The sequence below is a fragment of the Sinohyriopsis cumingii genome, chromosome 5, assembly GCF_028554795.1.
Source record: "Sinohyriopsis cumingii isolate HCF-2022 chromosome 5, ASM2855479v2, whole genome shotgun sequence".
NCBI classification, from domain to species: domain Eukaryota; kingdom Metazoa; phylum Mollusca; class Bivalvia; order Unionida; family Unionidae; genus Sinohyriopsis; species Sinohyriopsis cumingii.
This window is the reverse complement of record NC_142965.1, coordinates 107,824,494-107,846,439: the sequence shown is the minus strand read 5'-3', so window position 1 is coordinate 107,846,439 and position 21,946 is coordinate 107,824,494. Positions and strand designations below refer to the sequence as shown.

The window sequence follows — 21,946 nt, the reverse complement described above, 5'->3', positions numbered from 1 at the left end:
ACTTGTGACATGATTGGCATGGTTACTGTTTTGTGACTCATCTTGAAAAGCTCGGAATTTCCACCAAAAATCTTCTTACAAAATGTAATTACTCCAGAATACAAATTTGAAGATCTAGTAATGGTTTTACTAATTTATTATCATCTGATTGAGGTTTTACATTATCTAATGCCTATGATACATCAGAGGTAGAAATAGTGGAAATGCCTCCTGAGTGTTTGATGAACAAATCAGTTACAAACCAAGCAGCAAGAATCTCCATATGCTTTTATCTTCAGTTTTGGAGAAAAAAATTCAGTAACAGGAGATTGATGCATATCAATTAGACGAACTTGCATCTGATGACTGGGCATACCACTCTTGAAGTCATATTTATCATCTGTTGGGTTTATTACCATCCAGGTCATAGATGACTTCGATTATGAGCAAATGATTATATATTAATTATGCCCTTGTACTTTGAAAGATCTTTTCTAAAAATTTAGTAAAATAGATATAGTTAGCATCATATAAATGTTTGGAAGACAGTTTGCATAGTACATGTTCTTACATAAGCCTGCTTAGTGAAATGGTCACTGTTATGTTATCCAAGTGAGTGTATATCAGGTTTACTTTGGATTCCTGATACTTTGAGCAAGATGCATGCCTATTTATGAGGTATTCTTGCATTACATTGCCCTAATTTTCTTTACCACTCTAGAGACAATTTTTTTATTGGAATTTGCTACAACTTTGTAAATCGGACCATGTCTTCAAGATCTTGGATCATGACGAGTGTAACAGATGCATATTATTAATGATATGATCTTGCGTCTATATTTCGGATTAGATTTTGATCATATTCATTTAATAATCTTATATTTTCATGATGTTGAATGAGTTTGATTTCATGATATTAACAAAATTATATACTTGATTGGCTAAACTTTTTACCCCCTAAGAAGACAAAATTTCTAATCAGATTTTTGCTTCCTCTTAAGTATACATTAACAATGTTGTAATTGAGATATGTGCATATTACGGTGATACTTTGTATCAGATTGGCTGAGCTTATCAGCTTTCCTGCTCTTGAGACTGTTTCTCATCAATAAAACTTGGTAAATGGGTTTATATAATTAAGATCTTCATTGACTACATTTTTACAACACTAAACAACAGAGCTTAGTGAAATGGTCCACTGTAAGTTATAAACTTGGGCCTCTTGTTTCTTTTGATCTTTTTGCATGTAAGTGAGCTATGTAAATCAGGTGTCAGAGGTTTCCATCTTTTTGTTTCTGCATGTCTGTATCTAAAAACAATGTTCTATCACTTCTCATTGCTCTGATGGTATAAATGTAATCTTATTGCAGACATCAGCAAAAGTGAACGTTCCTAAGCCATTGCAAGTAAATGTCACAGGACATTGTGCTAAAAGTGACACAGGAAATGCGTCTATTACATTGAACTGGTTTCATGGGGAAAGCAGATTTTCTATGAAAATGGACTTCATGGCAGACATGGGTTATGCCAAGTTGGACATGATAGAGGTTGATGCAGAGTTGTTCAGACAAGATTATCCAGATCTCCATGACAACAGTAAGACACTAAAATATTAAACACGCTATCAGTAACAAAAAAGAACAGTTAAATTAAAATAAATTACATCAAATAAATGTTACCTGATCTCGGGTCCCAAAACTTTAGTGAGTATAAATTCCATAGCTGTTTTCTGTGTGTGTGTGTGTATATATAGACCTCGGTTATCTCAAGAACCCAGGTATGTTGAGAGTTTTGGCCTGGTCCTGACAAAATCCTTGTTATGCTAACTTTTCCATGCTTATCAAGACCCCCTGTTAAGTCCATAACCATGTTATGTCAGGCATAAGTTTCAGTCAAAAGTAACACGTGGACGTGCTTAATTCGATGAAATGCAACTTTTAATGTCCATTTACATGATCCAGCATTTCCACTACTACTGGCAATGATGGAAAAAGTCAGAATAGACCAAATTTTACCGGTACAAATGCTAATCAATGAATCTCATCAATGCACTGTTTATCACTTGCATAAAGTGGAGAAAATTATGTTGTAAACAATACTTTGGGGTAAGGAAATTGAATGAATGCATTTCTGACCTTTACTGGAGTGTTCATAATGACACCATGACATGTCAACACCACAACAATAATGTTCCTTCCAAAGCATTGCGACTTTAATCTTATTTTTAACTCAGTAAATTATCAGGTCAACATCATTAAATGTAGTTAAAAATACCTATTTAGTTTTACACTATATATTTAAAATGAATTAGGTAATATTAGCTACATTTAATGATGCTAACCTGAAAATTGATGGAATTACAGATAGGATAATGTTCAGAATGCTTTGTAGAACAGACTTGAGTGTAATCCTATTCCAATATCTTCACAGTCAGTCACCAACCGAATCCATACACAATTAACAAGTTTGGTTCTGAGTTTCACTTATAAAATAAAAAGTTAACTTGATTCCATGCTTGGTGAGTGTAAGAGTAAATAAAATCGCAAATGGTATTTCTTTTTTTTAAATCTATGGTGCCCAATTTTTGTTTGTTTTGTTTAAATGATGTCTGTTGCTATGCTATGATTACAGATTCCTCAACCCAAACAGAATCAAGCAAAAAGTGACTGATAGGAGTAAAATCAATGAAACAAAGAGGAGTGCTTCTATTTGTGTTGTTTTATCTTAAAAATCAATCGAGTATCAAAGCCTTGCAATCCATCAAAGTGATACGCCAACTCTCCTTCTGGAGCTCTGTTATTGCCAATGGTCACTGATCAAAGTCAGGAAGGATATAGGACTATAACTGAATGAATAGAATGTCGGATTCTTGCAGAATCTGATGTTGAGACTGTTAATTTTAAAGCCTTTAAACACTTTTACAATTTATCGGTACATGCATACCAGCAGCCTCATCTTTTTTCTGGTACAGAGACAAATTTTATTGGTAAAAAGTGGCATAATAGTGTAAAGACACCTCTGATGATAAAGAAAAGTGATCGATTTTTTATGTACAATTTTGGTCACTTACATGTTGCTACTAGTTATAGTCAACGCTAACAAAAGAAAATACTTTTAAAAAAAAGGACAATCCAACATGTACATGTACTTAAATTGGCCAAGATTTTGGTCAGCATGAGATAACCAATCCCTTGAGGCTACCAAAAGGGTGAGGCTATTCACAAGAAAATTTTAAGAAACTTGAAATCTCTGACATTGTTACAGTAACATAAGTGTTGTAAAATTGTTACTTAATCTCCATTAAAAGACCTCCAATCTTTTTTTTTTTTCCTTAACCTGGCATGACTGAATTATTATTTTTATTAAGTTTTAGAAATGCCATATTGTTTTAGAAACAAAACTCATCATGTTTGGTGCTTCAGATGCATAATCATTGTTTTGCAGTAGATTTGGCAACTAAACCCTGATATCACAGGACCTGGTAATGTTCATGATTTTTTGACACCCCTGATGTAATCGAGATAACCAGGTTTGACTGTATATAGTATGTATGCTGTTTTCTTGATCTACCACAAGATGTATAAATTTGTCCAAGTGATATATCAAAGATACAGCATACATACTGTACATATATTTTTATTCCAATAACAAATGCAAATACTTGAACTTCCAATGCAGGTAATGTCTGCTTCTTAATGTAGTACTTATTCTTTTGAGAACAATCACAGTCTCCATTGCAAATTGAAAAGATGCTTCTTTTAGGTTTTGAACTTCTATTTTCAACCATTTTGATTAAGTAAATATACGACATGCTTAAGATTTAAACAAAAAAGATCATTTAAATGTAGAAAGTAGAGCACTACAAAAACGGCATGGTTAACTTTCTTGAACGTGGAAAGCCATGGTTTTCACATCACTATTAGTTATTAAAACTAGTTAGAAATACAAACTAAGTGAAATGAACTGCTCTGGTGGCCTTGAGGTTTGATAGTCCGCCTTGGATGGGGGAGGTTGTGAGGTCAATCCCCAGACGAGTCATACCAAATACTTGCAAAAATGGTACTAACAGCTGCCTCGCTTGGTGCTCAGCATTAAGAGGTTAGTATTAGAACTGGTCGGCCTGGTGTCAGAATAATGTGACTGAGTGGGACTTCATGCTACATGTCTGCGCCATGATGCCCCAGTGCTAGACTTCACTATAAACTGCCACAGACATCATAGCGATATGACTGAAAAATTGTTAAAGCTACTTTAAAAATCCAAATCACACATGCACTAAGCGAAATGAGGAACCAGCAAGAGGTAATTCAAACATATGAACTAATAGTTATCTGAGTCATTATTATGATTTAATTAACATGCTACCAAGCATACACTCATTTCTATCCTTATTACTAATTTTCTCCGTCTTTTGGCTCACTTGACTACATTTTTCCATCATTTATCGGGTCTTTTAGTGCTTGCTGTGACATGTATTTTTCAGGTAGGAAATTGTTGACACGTTTGGGTTCATGTTCAAATAAGTTACCCGATCATATTACCTTCGGGGAACTACTACTAGTTTGCAAGTTTTCTACCTCAAAAACAAGTTGGATTAGTTTCTGACTTTGAATCACTTTTCTGTCTTCACAAACACTTAGGCACCTTTGGAACATACCTGCATGGGTTTTGATGGCGTCCCCTCACATTGCTACATTCGCCTTCCTTAAAGACCATCATTGACCATGCTATACTCAGCCTTAATCATTTAATCTCCACTGTAATGATCAGGTTAACAAAATGCACAACAAGCCACCAAGGATACATTTCTTCCATCCCTCAGTCTCAGCTACAGTAGGGGGATTTGCAAGGTAGAAAACAAAAGGTCACAAGGAAGTCTCTAGAGCATATGCAGTTGGGAAGCAGTCCTACCCAGTTTACAACTGCAACCAAACCTCTTGAGCTAAGTGGTAGAGTCAGACAGAGATTCTCTCCCAGCATTCCATGAGATTCTCCCTATCTCAAATGACATACATTTATGTCCCCCTCATCACAGATCCCAGTAGGGAGAAGGCTCCAAATATTTGTTGATGAATGGGGAAGAATTACAGTGACATGTGGACTTGTCAAGGGGTTTCATAAGTACTCTGTATCACATTCAGTGAACCTCCTAACCCTCTGCCCAGAGTTCTTTCAGCTACAGAGCAACACTTGTCACTTGGTTGTTAACTTCAATGAACCCTTTCACTTTGGGCTCTCAATGATGATTCTGTGATCCAAAAGGGAGGTTGATTATTGGACCAGCTTTCACAAACTGCACAGTATGAGGTTGTTCTTAAAGGCAGGGAAACATTTCTGGACTTGCATTGGGGATACCTCTGCAGGTACATCCTCTGGCAATCACAATTGACCAGTTGTGGTCGCAGAACTAATAGAAATTGAATGGTCTCTTCAGCCCTCAGTTTTCACTCGATAGATGCTTGATGGAATCAACCTGTAATGGACCTATTGGTGACATGGTGAAATAAAATCCCAACCTTCTCACCAGTCCTGAATCTATAAGGCTTGGATAATTTATGCTTTTTTATGGATTAGAATGGCTAAATATACCATATTTTCCATATATTTTGGGACACGATACAGATTTTTTTTCATGTCCCAGAACTTAGTGAAACTTTTTTCACATAGGTCACATGTCCCAAGGCTTAAGAAACGATATAAATTTGCATTGAGTTTATGCCCCCCCCCCCCGCATATTGCAATAAAATAAACAAAGTGTTTATTTGATAATAAAATGAAAGAAAATAACCTTGTATTGTTATCATTTATTCCTCTTTTTATTATCATGAGCATTTACGAGTAAAATATATCCACAAATTTCATATATGTAGCACACAGGGGCTCATATCATTGTTCACAATTAAGTAACAGACAGTATTAAATAATACAATACACTTCTTGTGTGACCTATTTAATAATGAGTGCTGACATTTCAAGCTGCATTTCTCATAGCATTATAAATTTGGTACCGATATTTAACTCTGGCATTTGACTTTGTATGCCTATCCAAAGTCTGGCTTACTATCATACCTGGCCTAATTTAGTGTTTTCTTGATATAGTCTTTTTTATATCATCACTGATCCGGTTTTTTAAAAACGGTCAGTCCGGTCCCATTCTGCAATGACCCTTGTAAACTGTTTGTTCCATATATTAGTTAGCACACAAGTCTCATAAAGAGTATTCTGATTCGTTAAAGGTTTAAATTCATCCAATGAATCTTCGTGTAATAAAAACTGATGGCTATGGAAAGAAGAAGCATGCTTGCAAAATGTGGTTTCCAGAGTTGTTGAGAGAGACCATGACATGAAACGTCTAGATCAAGGTTTAAAAAACTTATGGAATGGAATGGAATGGCTGGAGCGAAAAGTTGATGGAAATTTAGTCAGTCAGCTTATAAGAAAACTGAATGCTAGAGGAATGACATTTTGTGACCTCTGCAAGAAAGATCTGAATCGCGGTTGGGAGAGTTTGAAACACTTTGGGCCCTGGAGTTTGTCAGTATACCAAGGCTAATTTGACAGGAGGTACCTCAGGGGCCCTGAGTGGTCTAAAGTGCTCTCTGTTACGGATCACTGGCATCTTACCTCTGTCTGCGTGAGTTCGAGTCTCGGATTCGGCTAATTTGGGTATGTGAGAAAGCTTCCAGTAGCTTCTTGTGGGTCAGTGGTTCTTTCCAATGTTTTCCCAGGTTCTTCCTCCACCACTAATACTGGCTGGGAGAGTTTGAAACAGCACCTACAAAAGAAGCTGCATACGGAACAATTGAAGCTCAGAAGGCATCTAGAAAAAGTGCAATTAATTAATATAAGAAATATTTTTTGCATGAGAGAACATTGTCAGAATATGTGCACTGCATATTGCTTGAAAGGAAAAAGGCTCTCATTGAGAAGGACAAGAAACGATTGCACATTGAGCCAAAACTCTATGGTGACAAAAAAGCAGGCTAAAGAAATCTTTGCCAAAGCCACAAAAAGAGCTTGACTGGCATATCAACAGGTTGTGTCCATTGGGGAAAAAGACAAGTGAATGTATGGGATTATTTGTATATAGTTGGTTGTTTATTTTACAGATTTGTTATGAAAAGAGAGAAGTATAATATATTTGCTGCAAAAATTGACATAATTATGATGTGAACACTGACATGCACATGAAATAACTTCAGCATCAATAGTATTGGAGAACAAATTGATGTGACAATAAATATTGTGAAATTATTGAAGTAAAGTTGAACATTTTTGGTAAGTTTATTAGTTTTTCATATGATTATTTTGGTTTATTTTATAATCATAAGTTGCACTAGGAGCAGTTTTTTATGAGTGTAAAATGCATTTTTGGCTGGAGTCCTTTGGGGGCACTGCCATTTTCAACTTTTTTATGGAAGACCAAACTCGTGTCTGGGAATGCCAGACCATTTTCCCACACTTCCACTCTACATGGCCATGATCGCACCTGCTTAACATGCAAGCGAAATACCGCTGAACTGAATACTGTCCTCTCATTGGCTTAAAGAAAATGATGTCCTGCATTTATTTATAACTTGTTTGCAGTTCAGTGCGTTCTTGCATATTAAACATATCTTACTGCCACATAATTGGCAGATAACTTGGGTAAGTATTATTGAAGAAACACATTTTATTAGAAAACATTGGTTTGTTTGGCTTGGCATAAATGGTTCTTAAACTAAAGTTTATTAGCGCTTTGGGGCCTGGAACAAGCATTCTGTTTCGATTAAACAGACTCTATGTTGATATTATGATCCATACAGAAGGATGAAAATGGTGCCTGTCATACTTTCAGTATAACTGCTGTTGTGGTCATCTTGAAAATCTTGTTATAGCCCATGCTACTGGATGGATGATTGTCATATCAGCATCAGATTTTCAATAAAGGCTGTACAGGATGTTTAGTTTGTCCTCGATAAAAGATGGTGCCAAGCTGGCACCTAATGTTGCCAAAGATGGCAGCGTCTTGAAATTCTTATGGTTACTTCAGTCTTGCCAACCCTTAAGATTTTACTTATGGAAATGACCCTTTAATTAACATTCATGCCAACCATTATTCTTGTGGCATAATTGCTATGCTTTTTTTCACCAAATTGCATCTTACGCTTGCCTATGTATGGATTACTCTTTTACATATATTAACTGAATAAAACAATAGGAAGTTGTTTATCATTTTGGTATCCTCTCTTTAATTCCACTAATCAGATATGTTTGAAAATATTCTTAAAAAGATGATCGCTGTGAATAGCATAAGATTTTGAAATCATACATGTGCTTTCCTTTTTTTTTGTTTATGGCAACTGTATACGACACATTTCCAAGAAAATTGACTGGTTTCTTCAGTTTGAAAATATGACAGGAGTGTTCAATCCAGATATTGACTTGACCAGATTCATGTTTTTATATTGGACTCTGGAATTGGTCAGTTGTTGTTCTTTTAGGGTTTAATGCCATTTTTCAGCACAAGATAGGCTATACATGGTTGCCAATATAAATGGTGGAGAAAGAACCAGGGAAAACCCTGGAAAGAACCACTGACTCGTGAGAAGTTACTGGCAAGCTTTCACACGTACCCACATTAGCCGAGCCCGATACGCAAACCCATGCAGACAGAGTTGAGAAGGCATTGATCTGTAACAGTGAGCGCTTTTGGCCACTTTGGGCCCTGGAGTTGGTCAGTATACCAAGGCTAATTTGACAGGAGGTACCTCAGGGGCCCCGAGTGGTCTAAAGTGCTCTCTGTTACGGATCACTGCCATCTCACCGCTGTCTGCGTGAGTTCGAGTCTCGGATTCGGTTAATGTGGGTATGTGAGAAAGCTTCCAGTAGCTTCTCATGGGTCGGTGGTTCTTTCTGAGGTTTTTCCCAGGTTCTTCCTCCACCATTAATACTGGCTGCCTATCGTGTGCTGAAAAATGGCGTTAAACTCCACAACAGCAACAACAACAGGAGGTACCTCAGATACTTTTTCTACCCATGTTATTAAAGCAAAACATATGTTGATCAATCTTTTTGCTATTGTATTATATCATTGTCTGGAAATGGTATTTAGCAAACAAGAATATCCTGAAGGCAACCGGAAATATGTCTCTTGAAAAACCCAAACAATCAGCATGGAAGTCTTAAAAAAAGAAAAGGCTTGGCCATGCTTGAAAAACACCAGGAAAGATGACAGTTACATTTACAGGGCTTGTTGTTTCAATTTGAGGATTGAACATATCAGCAGAGATGGTATTCATCATCATTCAGATTCAAAACAATGTAATGTGTTGAGCTGAGAGATCTAGCAGTCTATAGTTAACCTCCATTGGGTTTGAAAGCAGTTTCTGAATCAGAACTAGAAGGTAATAAGGCTCAAGTTATGTTAGTTAAACATAATGTTGCCTTCACTGCATTTGACTTCATTTCTACTTTTGAAATGCACATTTTCCAATCTGACAATTGCAGTACATGACATTTTGTTACACCTTATTGGAAATAGGTCAAACTAGTATACACGAGTTTATACAGTACCTGTATATGCTGATATTTTCATATACTTATTATTCCCCTTACAAATAAAATGATAATTGCTATTTTATTTTAAAATTTAGTAATCATTCTATTAAAAAAGTTGGCATCCATTGGTCCTATTGTGTTTGTGAGTTAAAAGTGCAGAGTAACAAGGGAATGGAATGGTATATCTGTTCCTTAACTTGTTTTTTTAAATTAATTTGCCCACTTATAATGGAACACATTTTACGTGAACAAAAGAGTTAAATTTTTATTTAAACAAGATTTAAAAGAAAACAAGTGACTTCTTCAATACTTTTAATAATTTGTTTTTACTTTGATCTTTTGTTTGAGCTGAGGTTCTTAACACCATTTTTTAGCACATACTAGGATATACATGGCAGACAGTATATCTGAAGGTGGAAGAACCCCAGGAAAACTCAATGAAGAACTATTGACCCAAAGGAAGCAACTGGCAAGCTTTCTCAAAGAGACTTGAACCCACATGGACCAAGGTGAGATGCCATTGATCTGTAAAGGCATGCGCTTTGGACCACATGGACACCTGGCACACCATTTCAGATTAGGTTATGAGGTTTAATGCCATTTTTCATCACAAAATAGGCCAAACATAGCGGCCAGTATTACTGGTGGAGGAAGAACCTGAGATACCCCAGAAAGAACCATGGACCCACGGAAAGCTACTAGCAAGCTTTTTCACATACTTTCATTGGCCATGCCCATGACTTGAACCCACAGACAGAGGTGAGATGGTATTGATCTTAACAGAGCTGTTTAGACCACTGGTGCACTCTAGGCCATTAAGATTAGGAATCCCTTTTTACAGAGATAAGTATCTACTGAATAGATATGAACATAAGCAACGTATTTGCTTATTTTATGTAGACAGTGCATATTTTTAGCATTTAATCCAAAAGTATCAGCATAGTGCTTCCACTGTAAACACAGTCCATGCTGTATGATGGTTTGTTGGATCAATATCAGCTGTTGATAGAACTTCAGATGTTCCATGTATATTTGAAAGGGTATCTCTTGATTACTGCAAGAATTGGCACTCAAATAGAGTGATATGAACAAACCTTTCCAGAACTAATATTAGTCACAAAACTGTTTAATGATTAAAAATAAGTTTTGTGGTGCAAGATTTTGGTTTTGAAGTGTTCACAGAATATCCTGTCAGATTTGTAAAAATGATGATTCCAAAACGGGGAGTGACACTCAATTTACTAAATACTTATTTAGATATCTGTGGTTAGTATACAGTAAATGTTCACCTGAGGGAAAATGGCTGCCCTTAACCCATAAACCCTGTTCTAAGGTTGTATGCTACTTCTGAACACTGTAACATCAACATCATTTATAATTCACCAAAGTAATCGTATTACAGAAGAGGCGAAAGATGTAGTTCAGCAATGACACTGAATATAGATTTTCTACTTTAACAAATATAGTTGAATAAAATGTAATTTAAAAGAACCGATTTTTTTTAAGACATAATGTTTGTTCTTGATTTTGGATTTTTTAAATTTATACCTTTCAAACAAAATAACCAAGCATTGTCTTCTGTAATTCGAAGCAACTCGCTAAATGAAAATCTCGTAGAAATGTGTTTGGATGCATTTAGAAGTAACTCTCGAAATGCATTTCCTCTCCCTTTGTCATGCAGAAATGAAAAGAATCTCCAGGAGTGAGATGGTTAATATCATATGACAAATGTTTTTAAGTGTTATTGCATATAGTCATGCAAATTTGGCAGCAAGTTCACATACTGAATTGAAATCTGTTTGTTTCAGGTACAGATGTGATGAGCATGAGAGATGTGGATTTTTCTTCTTTGAATGATACATACTACAAGTGTAGCTCTCTCCAGGAAACGAAATTAGATAATATCACAACAGTAGTGATATACAAGATTCAGGTGCAAGCATTTGGTGTCAAGAACTCAAACTTCACAGGATATGGTAAGAAACCTTGTAAATTTTATGTGTATGCGTGTTTACATTGAAAAGTTAATGTAACAAATGTGCAATAAGTCCATGTGCATTTTTCCTTTGCCTTTTGCAGCACACAAAAAAATTAGCACAAAGAATAGAGAAATATTGTGAAGTGTCAGTAAATACTAAAAATATTAAAACAAAATATTTTTCTGATTTCAAATCGTTCCTTTATTAAAAATTGGTTTAATATATTACTATGTAATCAAAATTTCATGACTCTTTTATTGGAAATATACAGTCTCATGTCCAAGTTATAATTGAATGTCAAAAAGTGAATAGTACTTGGAGAATGGTGCCTTATATGGTTCCAGAAACAGTTTAAGATGCTGCAAATAAAACCCAAAACAGAAGTGGATAAATATGCAGCAAAATGACAATAATTGCATCTTTGAAAAAAACACCCTTTACAGGGGCACTTTTTAATTAAAAGCTAAGCATTTTTCAGCAAAAACTAAAAGCAGGGATTGATACTTGTATGTGAGAGGGCACAAGTGATACCATTTTTGCTTGGGTGAAAACAAAGAACCTCTTGAAACCCCACAACCCCTCCAAACTTAAAACTTAACTTTACCCCAGAAGTTATTAGTCTAGAGCAAATGGATCCTATATGTCCTTTTTTCTGTGCTGCTTCTTAATTTGCAGGTATCTCTCGTTTTTAACTTAAACTATACATGTTTTATTTAAAGTTAGCAGTTCTTTTAAAATATTTGATTGACAAGAATTGGGAATATTATGAACATTTAGCATATGAAAATTGGAAAATGTACATAGGCTCTTCACTCGTTTCAGAAATAAGGAAACTGGGAATTCATGTGTATTTTCATGGGTGTCAGTTTTCATGGTTTTTAATAATATAACTTGACATGATGCCCCAGTGCTAGATATCACTATAAACACTATAAATGAGTAAATATGATAATGGTTTGTTGTAACCATTAGATCCATAAAACTTGGTTTCCCCACAAAATAGAGTGAATTCACTGAATATGCTTGTATTCAGATAGGGAGAGGAGAGAGTGCTCCTCATATTATGCTGTTTGGATACAGCAGTCACAGTATGGACACTGTTACAAAATTTAAAATAAATGTATTCTTTTTAGAATTAAAAGAGTTTTAAACTATTTAATTTGTCAAAACAGCCATCGTACATACATAATAAGAGAGGCCTAAATGGTATTTGTTTCCTACTGCGTGAAGAATCACATTTATGTTAAAGCCATGTGAGTGCTAATTGTAAGTAACCCAGGGAATCTTGTTTCTCATTCCTAGGTCACATGCTTCACTTTATACACAACCACTGTGGTGGCCTAAGTGGTTAAGTGTCCACCTTGGATGCGGAAGGTCACATGTTTCAACCCCAATCGAGTCATACCAAAGACTTATAAAATTGGTACTAGCAGCTAGTTTGCTTGGCGCTCAGCATTAAGAGGTTAGTGGTAGGACTAGTTGGATTGGTGTCAGGTTAATGTGACTGGGTGGGACATGATGCATCATGTCTGTGGCATGATTCCCCAGTGCTAGACATCACTATAAACTGCTATCCTGCAGATGTCAGCAATATGACTGGAAAATTGTTAAAGCTATGTTAAAAACCCAAATCACACACACACATGCAGCTGTTGATAAAGTACAGTAAGTAGACATATTTTCATAAGAGTAATGTGGGGATAAATGTTAATATATGACTAATATTTCAACAACTTGAAAATAGAAATCCGCATTTTGTCAGTGCGATTAATGTTTCTCAGCAAAAATTTATTTCTTTACAACAACCCCAACATGCACTTTGCTTTGAATACAAGAGGGGTCCTATCTGAAATTAGAGTGGCCCTGGGCATTGGGCTGTTGGATTTTATAAGAACTGCATCGTAGTAAAAAAATCTTCATTGATGTAGACATGCTCTGTAATAAGTGAGGTTGGTTCATGTTATTCAGACATGTTACATCTGATTGACTGTGTTATCACTAGAAGTAGAGACAGTATTTCTCCTCCAGTTTCTATCAAACTTAGGTTTATGTATATTATTTGTGCATTTTATCTGGATATTATAATATTGGTAAAGTCTGCTTGATCCAAAGTTTGATAGATAATTTACAATAGGTTTTGTCCTTACAGTACTGCACAAGCCTGTTTAGTATAATGGTCTGATTTTAAGTTACGTAATCCAGGTGAGCAATAAAGGGCACTCATGGCCTCTAGTTAAACTCACCTGACCAGGGCATTACAAAATACACGGACTCCTGGAGCAGCTTCTTTTTGGCTCAGGAAAGCTAAAGTTTGCAAGGTACTTGCCAATTGGCAAGTCCAAAAATTAAGAATGGGAGGGAGAGAGATGGAGAAAGGATTTTTTTCAGTTTCAGTGCTGTATGTTCTGCAAGTTTTATACCCTGCGAACTTTTCACATTACATATGTCAGAAGCTTTATTTAGCGTTTAAATGTATCACATTCATTTATTACAAAACTGGCCAGTTTCTTTCATCTCTGATCCTTTATTTCAGTTATATACACCATTGGAGTCTATCATTTCCATCTTGCTGTGACTGTCAATGTCAGTCTCTCATTTCTTGCACAAATCTGATGATGTGAATTTTAAGCAAATTCTGACATACAGAATGAATATTTATATTTTAATTTGTAAGTTACATTTTAATTTTAAAATTTGTATGTATTAGGGATTTGTAGATTTTTAAGTCCTAACCTAGCCTTAGGCAGTTTGTGAACTTGCTAGACAAAATGTCATAGCATATCACCAGTTTCAGTTTGTAATTGATGATTCTTAATAATATAACTTGGCATGATGCCCCAGTGCTAGACATCACTATAAACTGCAACACTGCAGACATCGTAGCGATATGACTAAAATTATTAAAGCTACATTCAAAATCCACACACACACACACACACACACACACATATAAACTGTAAGATTTCTCAGACAGATGTGTTTCATAGCTGCCAAGTGTCCCGTTTTTTCTGTATTTGTCCCGTATTTTGGACCTGAATACAGGTGTACGTTTTTGTGGCAAAAGTTTTTTAGTTTTAAAAAAAATATTTTAAAAAATTCCTTGCAATTTTCAGTTTAGAACGGGTACTCGGTTCCATTCTGATAGAAATGTATCCCATGTATATAGGAATACAGTTCTACAATATGATTGGTTCATTTGAAATCGAGGCTACAATGCCTGTCTTTATCTGCCATATTGGATTTTGCAAACAGTTACCTCAGTCACTGTATCTCATTTTCGTAATATTCAACTTCTAATCATGTTGAATAGGAAAGCAGAATATTAAGAATTTTCTCCAGGAAAGACAAGAAAACAGAACTAGAAGGACAATTGTGCCGTCTTGTTTAGATTTGTGAAACCACCTAGTAAAGGAGAAATTCTATGTTTTGCAAATTGTGTAATGTGATTTCGCTATTGGGCGCCTATGAAATAAAGAGCACGAAAAGCTAATAAACATCAGCTTGCTGCTTCATCATACACAACTCAGCCTGAACTTACGACATATATAAATACCAGAGAGAACCTTGATGTAATTTGATCAAAATTCGTTCTTTTGGAAATTAACCTTCCTCTTTCAGATACTAGTGTTGCTGGTGATTTATTTCGCACACGTTTTCCAGACAGTAAAATCACAAAGGATTACTCGTATACTAGAACAAAAGCAGTTCAATAAGAAAATCATCCAGAATTGAGATCATCAATGAAAGTTGATCCATTCAAATTGATAATTATTGGAAAAAAATAAGGTGTGGAAAAGGCTACTATAAAAAGCCTGTGTCTGAGTGTGTTGCTCTCTTGCACCTTCTGAATGGAACATGGTACAATACATGCATCTTTGTTATTAAATAATTATGTAAAGCACTGTCCTACTTTACTGATGGTTGTATATGTTGTAAATAGTTACATATGCATTAAAATTTTAAAAATCAGTATTTGTTCCTGAAAATCAGTATTTTTGTCACAAGAAGTCAGTATTTTTGTATTCAGGGGCTTGGCAGCTATGGTGTTTGGAAATAAAAGGCACTGTCTTGTCTCCTATGATTAAACACCAGGATTTTATTAAAAGTATGATCGATGTAATTACAGCATACTGATGTGGATAAATATAGGTGTTCACAGATCATTCTCAAAAGTGGACTTGTCAAAGATTTTGATGTATACAGGTATAACGTGATTCCATTTATAATGCGATGGCAGCATGGCTTCCATTTTTTAATTTAGGGTGATCTCTGTTTTTAACATCCTCAATACATGCTCTCAGAAAAGCCGATTATTCATATCCCTAGCAGATTTGTAATCCCGGCACTATGTTCAGTGTTGCCCTAACTTTCACTGTGCACTGTTTCTGCCATATTGGCATGTATACAATTCAAACTGAGTTATATTTGATGTCTGATGAAACCAGGTCAACAGAACAAATGATATATGATCAAGAGGTTTGTTAAAACTGATGACCTTGAAATTCAATGCACTTTTTTTTATGGGGAAGTTTTTTAAAAAACTTTTAACACGATCCTGCTTTTATCACGATGTTATTCTTTGAACCCTGAGCATCGCATTATAACTGGTTTTACCTGTATCGCAGTTTTTAATGTGACTAGATAAATGTTAGGTAAATGGATAAAATAAGTACTTCCAAATCATTCAGTTCTGAGCATAAATAATCCATTACAAAACAGTATAGCTTTTATTATTATTGATGTAGTTGGGGCCCAGAGTGGCCGAGTGGTCTAAAGCGCTCTCCGTTACGGATCACTGCCATCTCATCTCTGTCTGCATAGGTTCGAGTCCCGGATTCGGCCAATGTGGGTATGTGAGAAAGCTTGCCAGTAGCTTCTCAAGGGTTGGTGGTTCTTTCCGGGGATTTCCTGGGTTCTTCCTCCACCATTAATACTGGCCGCCATGTATAGCCTATCTTGTGCTGAAAAATGGCGTTAAACCCTACAACAACAACAACAAATTGATGTAGTTGAAGAAATGAGTCTGCTAATTTTTCTAGGCATAGAAACATATTTAATGAAATGGCTTCAAAGAAAAATAATTGCAATAATTTTACAAAATGTACAAGAAAGTTCTAATCATCATGGATTGTTGAATATTCCTGGCTAGAGAGTAATGCAGTCACTACAGAAAATCTCTCATAACCGCTCAAAGCAAAAGTGGGATTGTAATCCATTTTCTGTCGGTACTGACAATTGTAAGAAAGATCCTATCAGTCTTTTCCCTAAACATCTCACTCCGTTTCTTACTTAAAATGTAGATATTTCCAAGACCCTCTTTAACAATGCATGAAAGTTATGTTGGACCAAGTTGCTGGTCTGATTCTATTTAGCTATGAATCGGTCATATGTAACAGCACTAGCCTGGAAGACATTTAATATTTCTTATTTATTCTCATAAATTGAGGAAAATGTGATTTTTAATCTTAAAGGCATCAGAAAAGAGTAATAAAAGTGCACTGATGCATGCGGATGTTACTCAGTAGTGGGGGACTGATGGTTTAAAATATTGCTGAAAATTTGCCAGTGCAATATACTGATCAACAGTCTAGGCTTGATCTTCATCAATCAAACTTTTGTTCTCAGCCATAGCTAAAACTTGGCATCAATAGTGTCAGCTTACCTTATGTTTTAGATGCTATGAGTTTAAGTATGGATTTACTGGCAGTAGGCAAGAATCTACCATAAGGAATTCATCTGCTACAAGATCATTCAAGTGCCTTATTCAGTGACATGTCCAATTTTATAATTGACCCATTGAAAGTACATGAAACATGCAAAGAGTATAATACTTGCACCAGAAATGTTTAAAATAACATACCCATCTCAATCATCACAGTCTCAATCAACATCTCAATTGCCTGAGCATTTACAAAGCTGAGTGCACAACCAGATATTCATCATGTAGTAGCCAGAACTAGTTGATTTCTATCCTGAAGAAACCATTGCACACTGACTGCTTTCTTCTGAGAATGACAGATGTGTTATATTTTATGTGTTTGATATTTTTATCTGATGCTGAGAACTTTTAAACTTGATGGTTTAGTTAACTGTAGCACTGAGAGTCAAAGTGAAGCCACAAATAAAAGGTATGATCATGTAATTTTAAAATTTTAAAATGTTAATCTTAGTAAAAATATTTGTGATTGAATAAGCAATAAAGTAGTTCTGTGAACTTTGAGTTTGCATCAGTTTTTTTCTTTCTTTCCCTATCATTTGTTCATGTTAGTGCACAGGAGTAAATATTCACATGTCAGACTTAGCTGTTGGACTGGTCCTTGGCTTATGCAGACCTGGGCAATTTGGGATTTTACTGGTCTGGACCAGTGAGTCAAAAACAATGTTCAGGCCCTGCAGTCCATTGGGTGGGGGGCATGAACATATTTCACATTTGTACAAAAGGTGGTGCTCACCAGATAATATGTACTTTTGAGAGAGTGACGTATGTAAGGTGAAGTAGTTCGCATTTAAAACATGCACAGTGGAGAGAATGTTTGCATACCTCTGTGCTACATTAATGTAATGTGGATGATATTTCTTTTGGATATTGTACTTTTGGAAATTTTACATGATTTAAGCACACTGCTAACTAAAATGACTGCTCCCTTGTGTTAAAAAATCTGTCTGAATTAGTCTAAAGTACACTATACATAGCAGCTATTAAAATAGGGAAAATGAATTTTGCCAGACTAGACAATACCAGCTTCTGAAAGTGCAATGAATGAATTACCAAATATATAAAATGTAAAAAAAAGTTATCGGCTCTTTTTTATACAATTTACCTCTGAAGTTCAGGAAGTGAAAATGACCAAGTAGAGCTAGCACTTGTTTGAAAGGTGCACATTTGAAGTAAGGCCAAGCTGTATACTCTATAACCTATAGTACACCCATCAATCATACACCAAAATAAAGGGAATTAAAGGTTCTTTGCATTATACCTAAGATATACAAGGTCTTTTTTAAATAGCCAGTATAACCAGTGAGGAAAGCCGGGGAAATTCTTTTTCTTTAAAATCCTAACCCTATGGAAAATACGAAACTGTAGAGCGCCACCTTAAAACAAATATAAAAATGTTTGCAATTTTATTTTTTATTTTCATATAATTATGTATGATGTTCTGAATAAAATGGTACATTCATATTGATGTTAAGCATGAAAATGAGCTAATTATGATCATTTTTCTCTTGCTTACGTAATTTGCCATGAGGTATGTTTGTGTGAGTAGTGACCTTAATTTTGGGGAAATTAGAAGTCTTAGAATATAGGAATAGAGTCAACTTAAATTTAAAACTGTTGCAATAAGTGACAGAAATATATGGTGAAAATGTTTATTTTCATTTATTTGCAATGAATAAAAAAATAAATGAAGAGAAAGTGAATTCACTTCTTCCATATTAAACAATAGGCAAATATTTTACACTTTGACCTTTGACCTTTATGAACCCGATGAGTTACCTCCCTTTTCTAATTGTAAAATTCATTGTTGATATCTCAGAAATAATTCTGGCTAGTTTCATGTTCCTGTCATTCAGCATAACATTGGTTGCTATGTTTACAAAATGTAATGTGCATTCTTAAAATAGCTCACTTTTATCATGGGGGGGAGGAGGCTGGACTTGTTAGAGACTCTGACACTCATAAATACTGTTCTGTGGGGGGAAAGGCAGGAGAATTTTTCAAAAGGATTGTTTTGATGCTTGCGACTTAAATGTTTCAGCCATATAAACATAATTAAATCATACAAAAATAATACCTATATTTTCTTTATGGTGGCGCTCACCAGATAATATGTACCTTTGAGAGAGTGATGTATGTAAGGTGAAGTAGTTCGCTTTTAAAACATGCACAGTGGAGAGAATGTTTGTATACCTCTATGCTACATTAATGTAATGTGGATGATATTTCTTTTGGATATTGTACTTTTGGAAATTTTACATGACTTAAGCACACTGCTAACTAAAATGACTGCTCCCTTGTGTTAAAAAATCAGTCTGAATTAGTCTAAAGTACACTATACATAGCAGCTATTAAAATAGGGAAAATGAATTTTGCCAGACTAGACAATACCAGCTTCTGAAAGTGCAATGAATGAATTACCAAATATATAAAATGTAAAAAAAAGTTATCGGCTCTTTTTTATACAATTTACCTCTGAAGTTCAGGAAGTGAAAATGACCAAGTAGAGCTAGCACTTGTTTGAAAGGTGCACATTTGAAGTAAGGCCAAGCTGTATACTCTATAACCCATAGTACACCCATCAATCATACACCAAAATAAAGGGAATTAAAGGTTCTTTGCATTATACCTAAGATATACAAGGTCTTTTTTAAATAGCCAGTATAACCAGTGAGGAAAGCTGGGGAAATTCTTTTTCTTTAAAATCCTAACCCTATGGAAAATACGAAACTGTAGAGCACTACAGTTGAAGAACATCAAGGCATAGAGGGTTTAAAGTATTGGACTGATGCTGATATACCATTATGCTGTTACACCATTATGATGATGTACCATTATGCAGTTTATGCTGATATACCATTATGCTGATATACCATTATGCTGATATACCATTATGCAGTTTATGCTGATGTACCATTATGGAGTTAAAGAACATCAAGGCATAGAGGGTTTAAAGTATTGGACTGATGCTGATATACCATTATGCTGTTACACCATTATGATGATGTACCATTATGCAGTTTATGCTGATATACCATTATGCTGATATATCATTATGCAGTTTATGCTGATGTACCATTATGGAGTTAAAGAACATCAAGGCATAGAGGGTTTAAAGTATTGGACTGATGCTGATGTACCATTATGCTGATGTACCATTATGTAGTTTATGCTGATATACCATTATGCAGTTTATGCTGATGTACTATTATGGAGTTAAAGAACATCAAGGCATAGAGGGTTTAAAGTATTGAACTGATGCTGATGTACCATTATGCTGATGTACCATTATGGAGTTAAAGAACATCAAGGCATAGAGGGTTTAAAGTATTGAACTGATGCTGATGTACCATTATGCTGATGTACCATTATGGAGTTAAAGAACATCAAGGCATAGAGGGTTTAAAGTATTGGACTGATGCTGATGTACCATTATGTTGATGTACCATTATGCAGTTAAAGAACATCAAGGCATAGAGGGTTTAAAGTATTGGACTGATGCTGATGTACCAGTATGGAGTTAAAGAACATCAAGGCATAGAGGGTTTAAAGTATTGGACTGATGCTGATGTACCATTATGCTGATATACCATTATGCTGATGTACCATTATGCAGTTTATGCTGATGTACCATTATGGAGTTAAAGAACATCAAGGCATAGAGGGTTTAAAGTATTGGACTGATGCTGATATTCCATTATGCAAAATAGAAAACATTTTAACAGCTTGAAAAGAAAATACCAATCCACCGTCAGATTTTGCTGCCATTACTTAAACTTAAAAAAAGCTTTAAATTACCTCGCTAGAATTGCTGCATAATATTTGACCAATCTTGATGAAAACTATTCTAGCATAAAGACTTTTCCTATTTATACAGATTGTGACTAAAAAACAAAAACCATTTAAACAGTGTATGTTCAAAAATGGCTAAGCTGACTATTGCCAAATTTAACAGAATCCTGGTATAAATGGCTTTCACATTTTTTGCTCAAGTGGTCATAGACCAGAAGATCTTATGGGATGGCCTGTTGTCAGACTTTGAATGTCTGTTGTCACAAATTTGTTATCATTAACCTACCTAAACTACATCAAGGATGGCCATGAAACTTTACACTGACATGTTCTTTGCAAGAATAATTGGTCCTAAATGAAAAAGTTGCAGCTCAGACATCCAGCATAGCTACCACATCAATCGTCTTTAAAATCTCCTGAGTGGATAGTGATATCAACAGGATACTTCTTTTGCTTTCTGGCTGGTCCTACATGAAAACAGTATTAGATATCCAATATGGCCACCACAGATTGAAAATCTTGTAATAGGTGCTCCTCAGTGGACATGGTATTTGCATTTAAAGACTAGTTCTGCATGAAAATGGGTTTTGCACATATGTCTAGTATGGTCATCACAATAACAATAATGAAAATCATGTTGCTGCTCCTCTTGAATGAAATGTTTTTCACCAGAAGGCTTGGTTATTGAATGAAGATGATGCCAATCTGATATCCAATTTATTTTTGTTACACTACCAGAATTGCTGGCCATATCCACGTAGTTTTCACCATAGGCAGCTCATGATATCTGTTTGGTCCATAAATGGAAATGGTACCCCTTGAACATGTAGTATGGCTGCCACAGTGAACATATTGAAAATCTAATCACTAATTGTCCTGAACATATGGTAATATTGGCATGGGGTCTCATAATGGTATGTGGCATATCCTAAATAGAAAT

At 35.2% G+C, this 21,946-nt stretch overlaps 1 protein-coding gene across 2 annotated transcripts in view; it reads left to right on the top strand.

Annotated features, from left to right (window-relative positions):
* The window catches only part of LOC149799958 (lysosome-associated membrane glycoprotein 1-like), an 83,775-nt gene that overhangs the window by 28,579 nt on the left and 33,250 nt on the right, over positions 1 to 21,946 (top strand). For both annotated transcript variants that reach the window (XM_089959458.1, XM_089959457.1), the window contains exons 7-8: positions 1,350 to 1,575; positions 11,328 to 11,495. In XM_089959458.1, the coding sequence (XP_089815584.1) occupies positions 1,350 to 1,575; positions 11,328 to 11,495 (394 nt within the window). The remainder of the gene's footprint in view (positions 1 to 1,349; positions 1,576 to 11,327; positions 11,496 to 21,946) is intronic.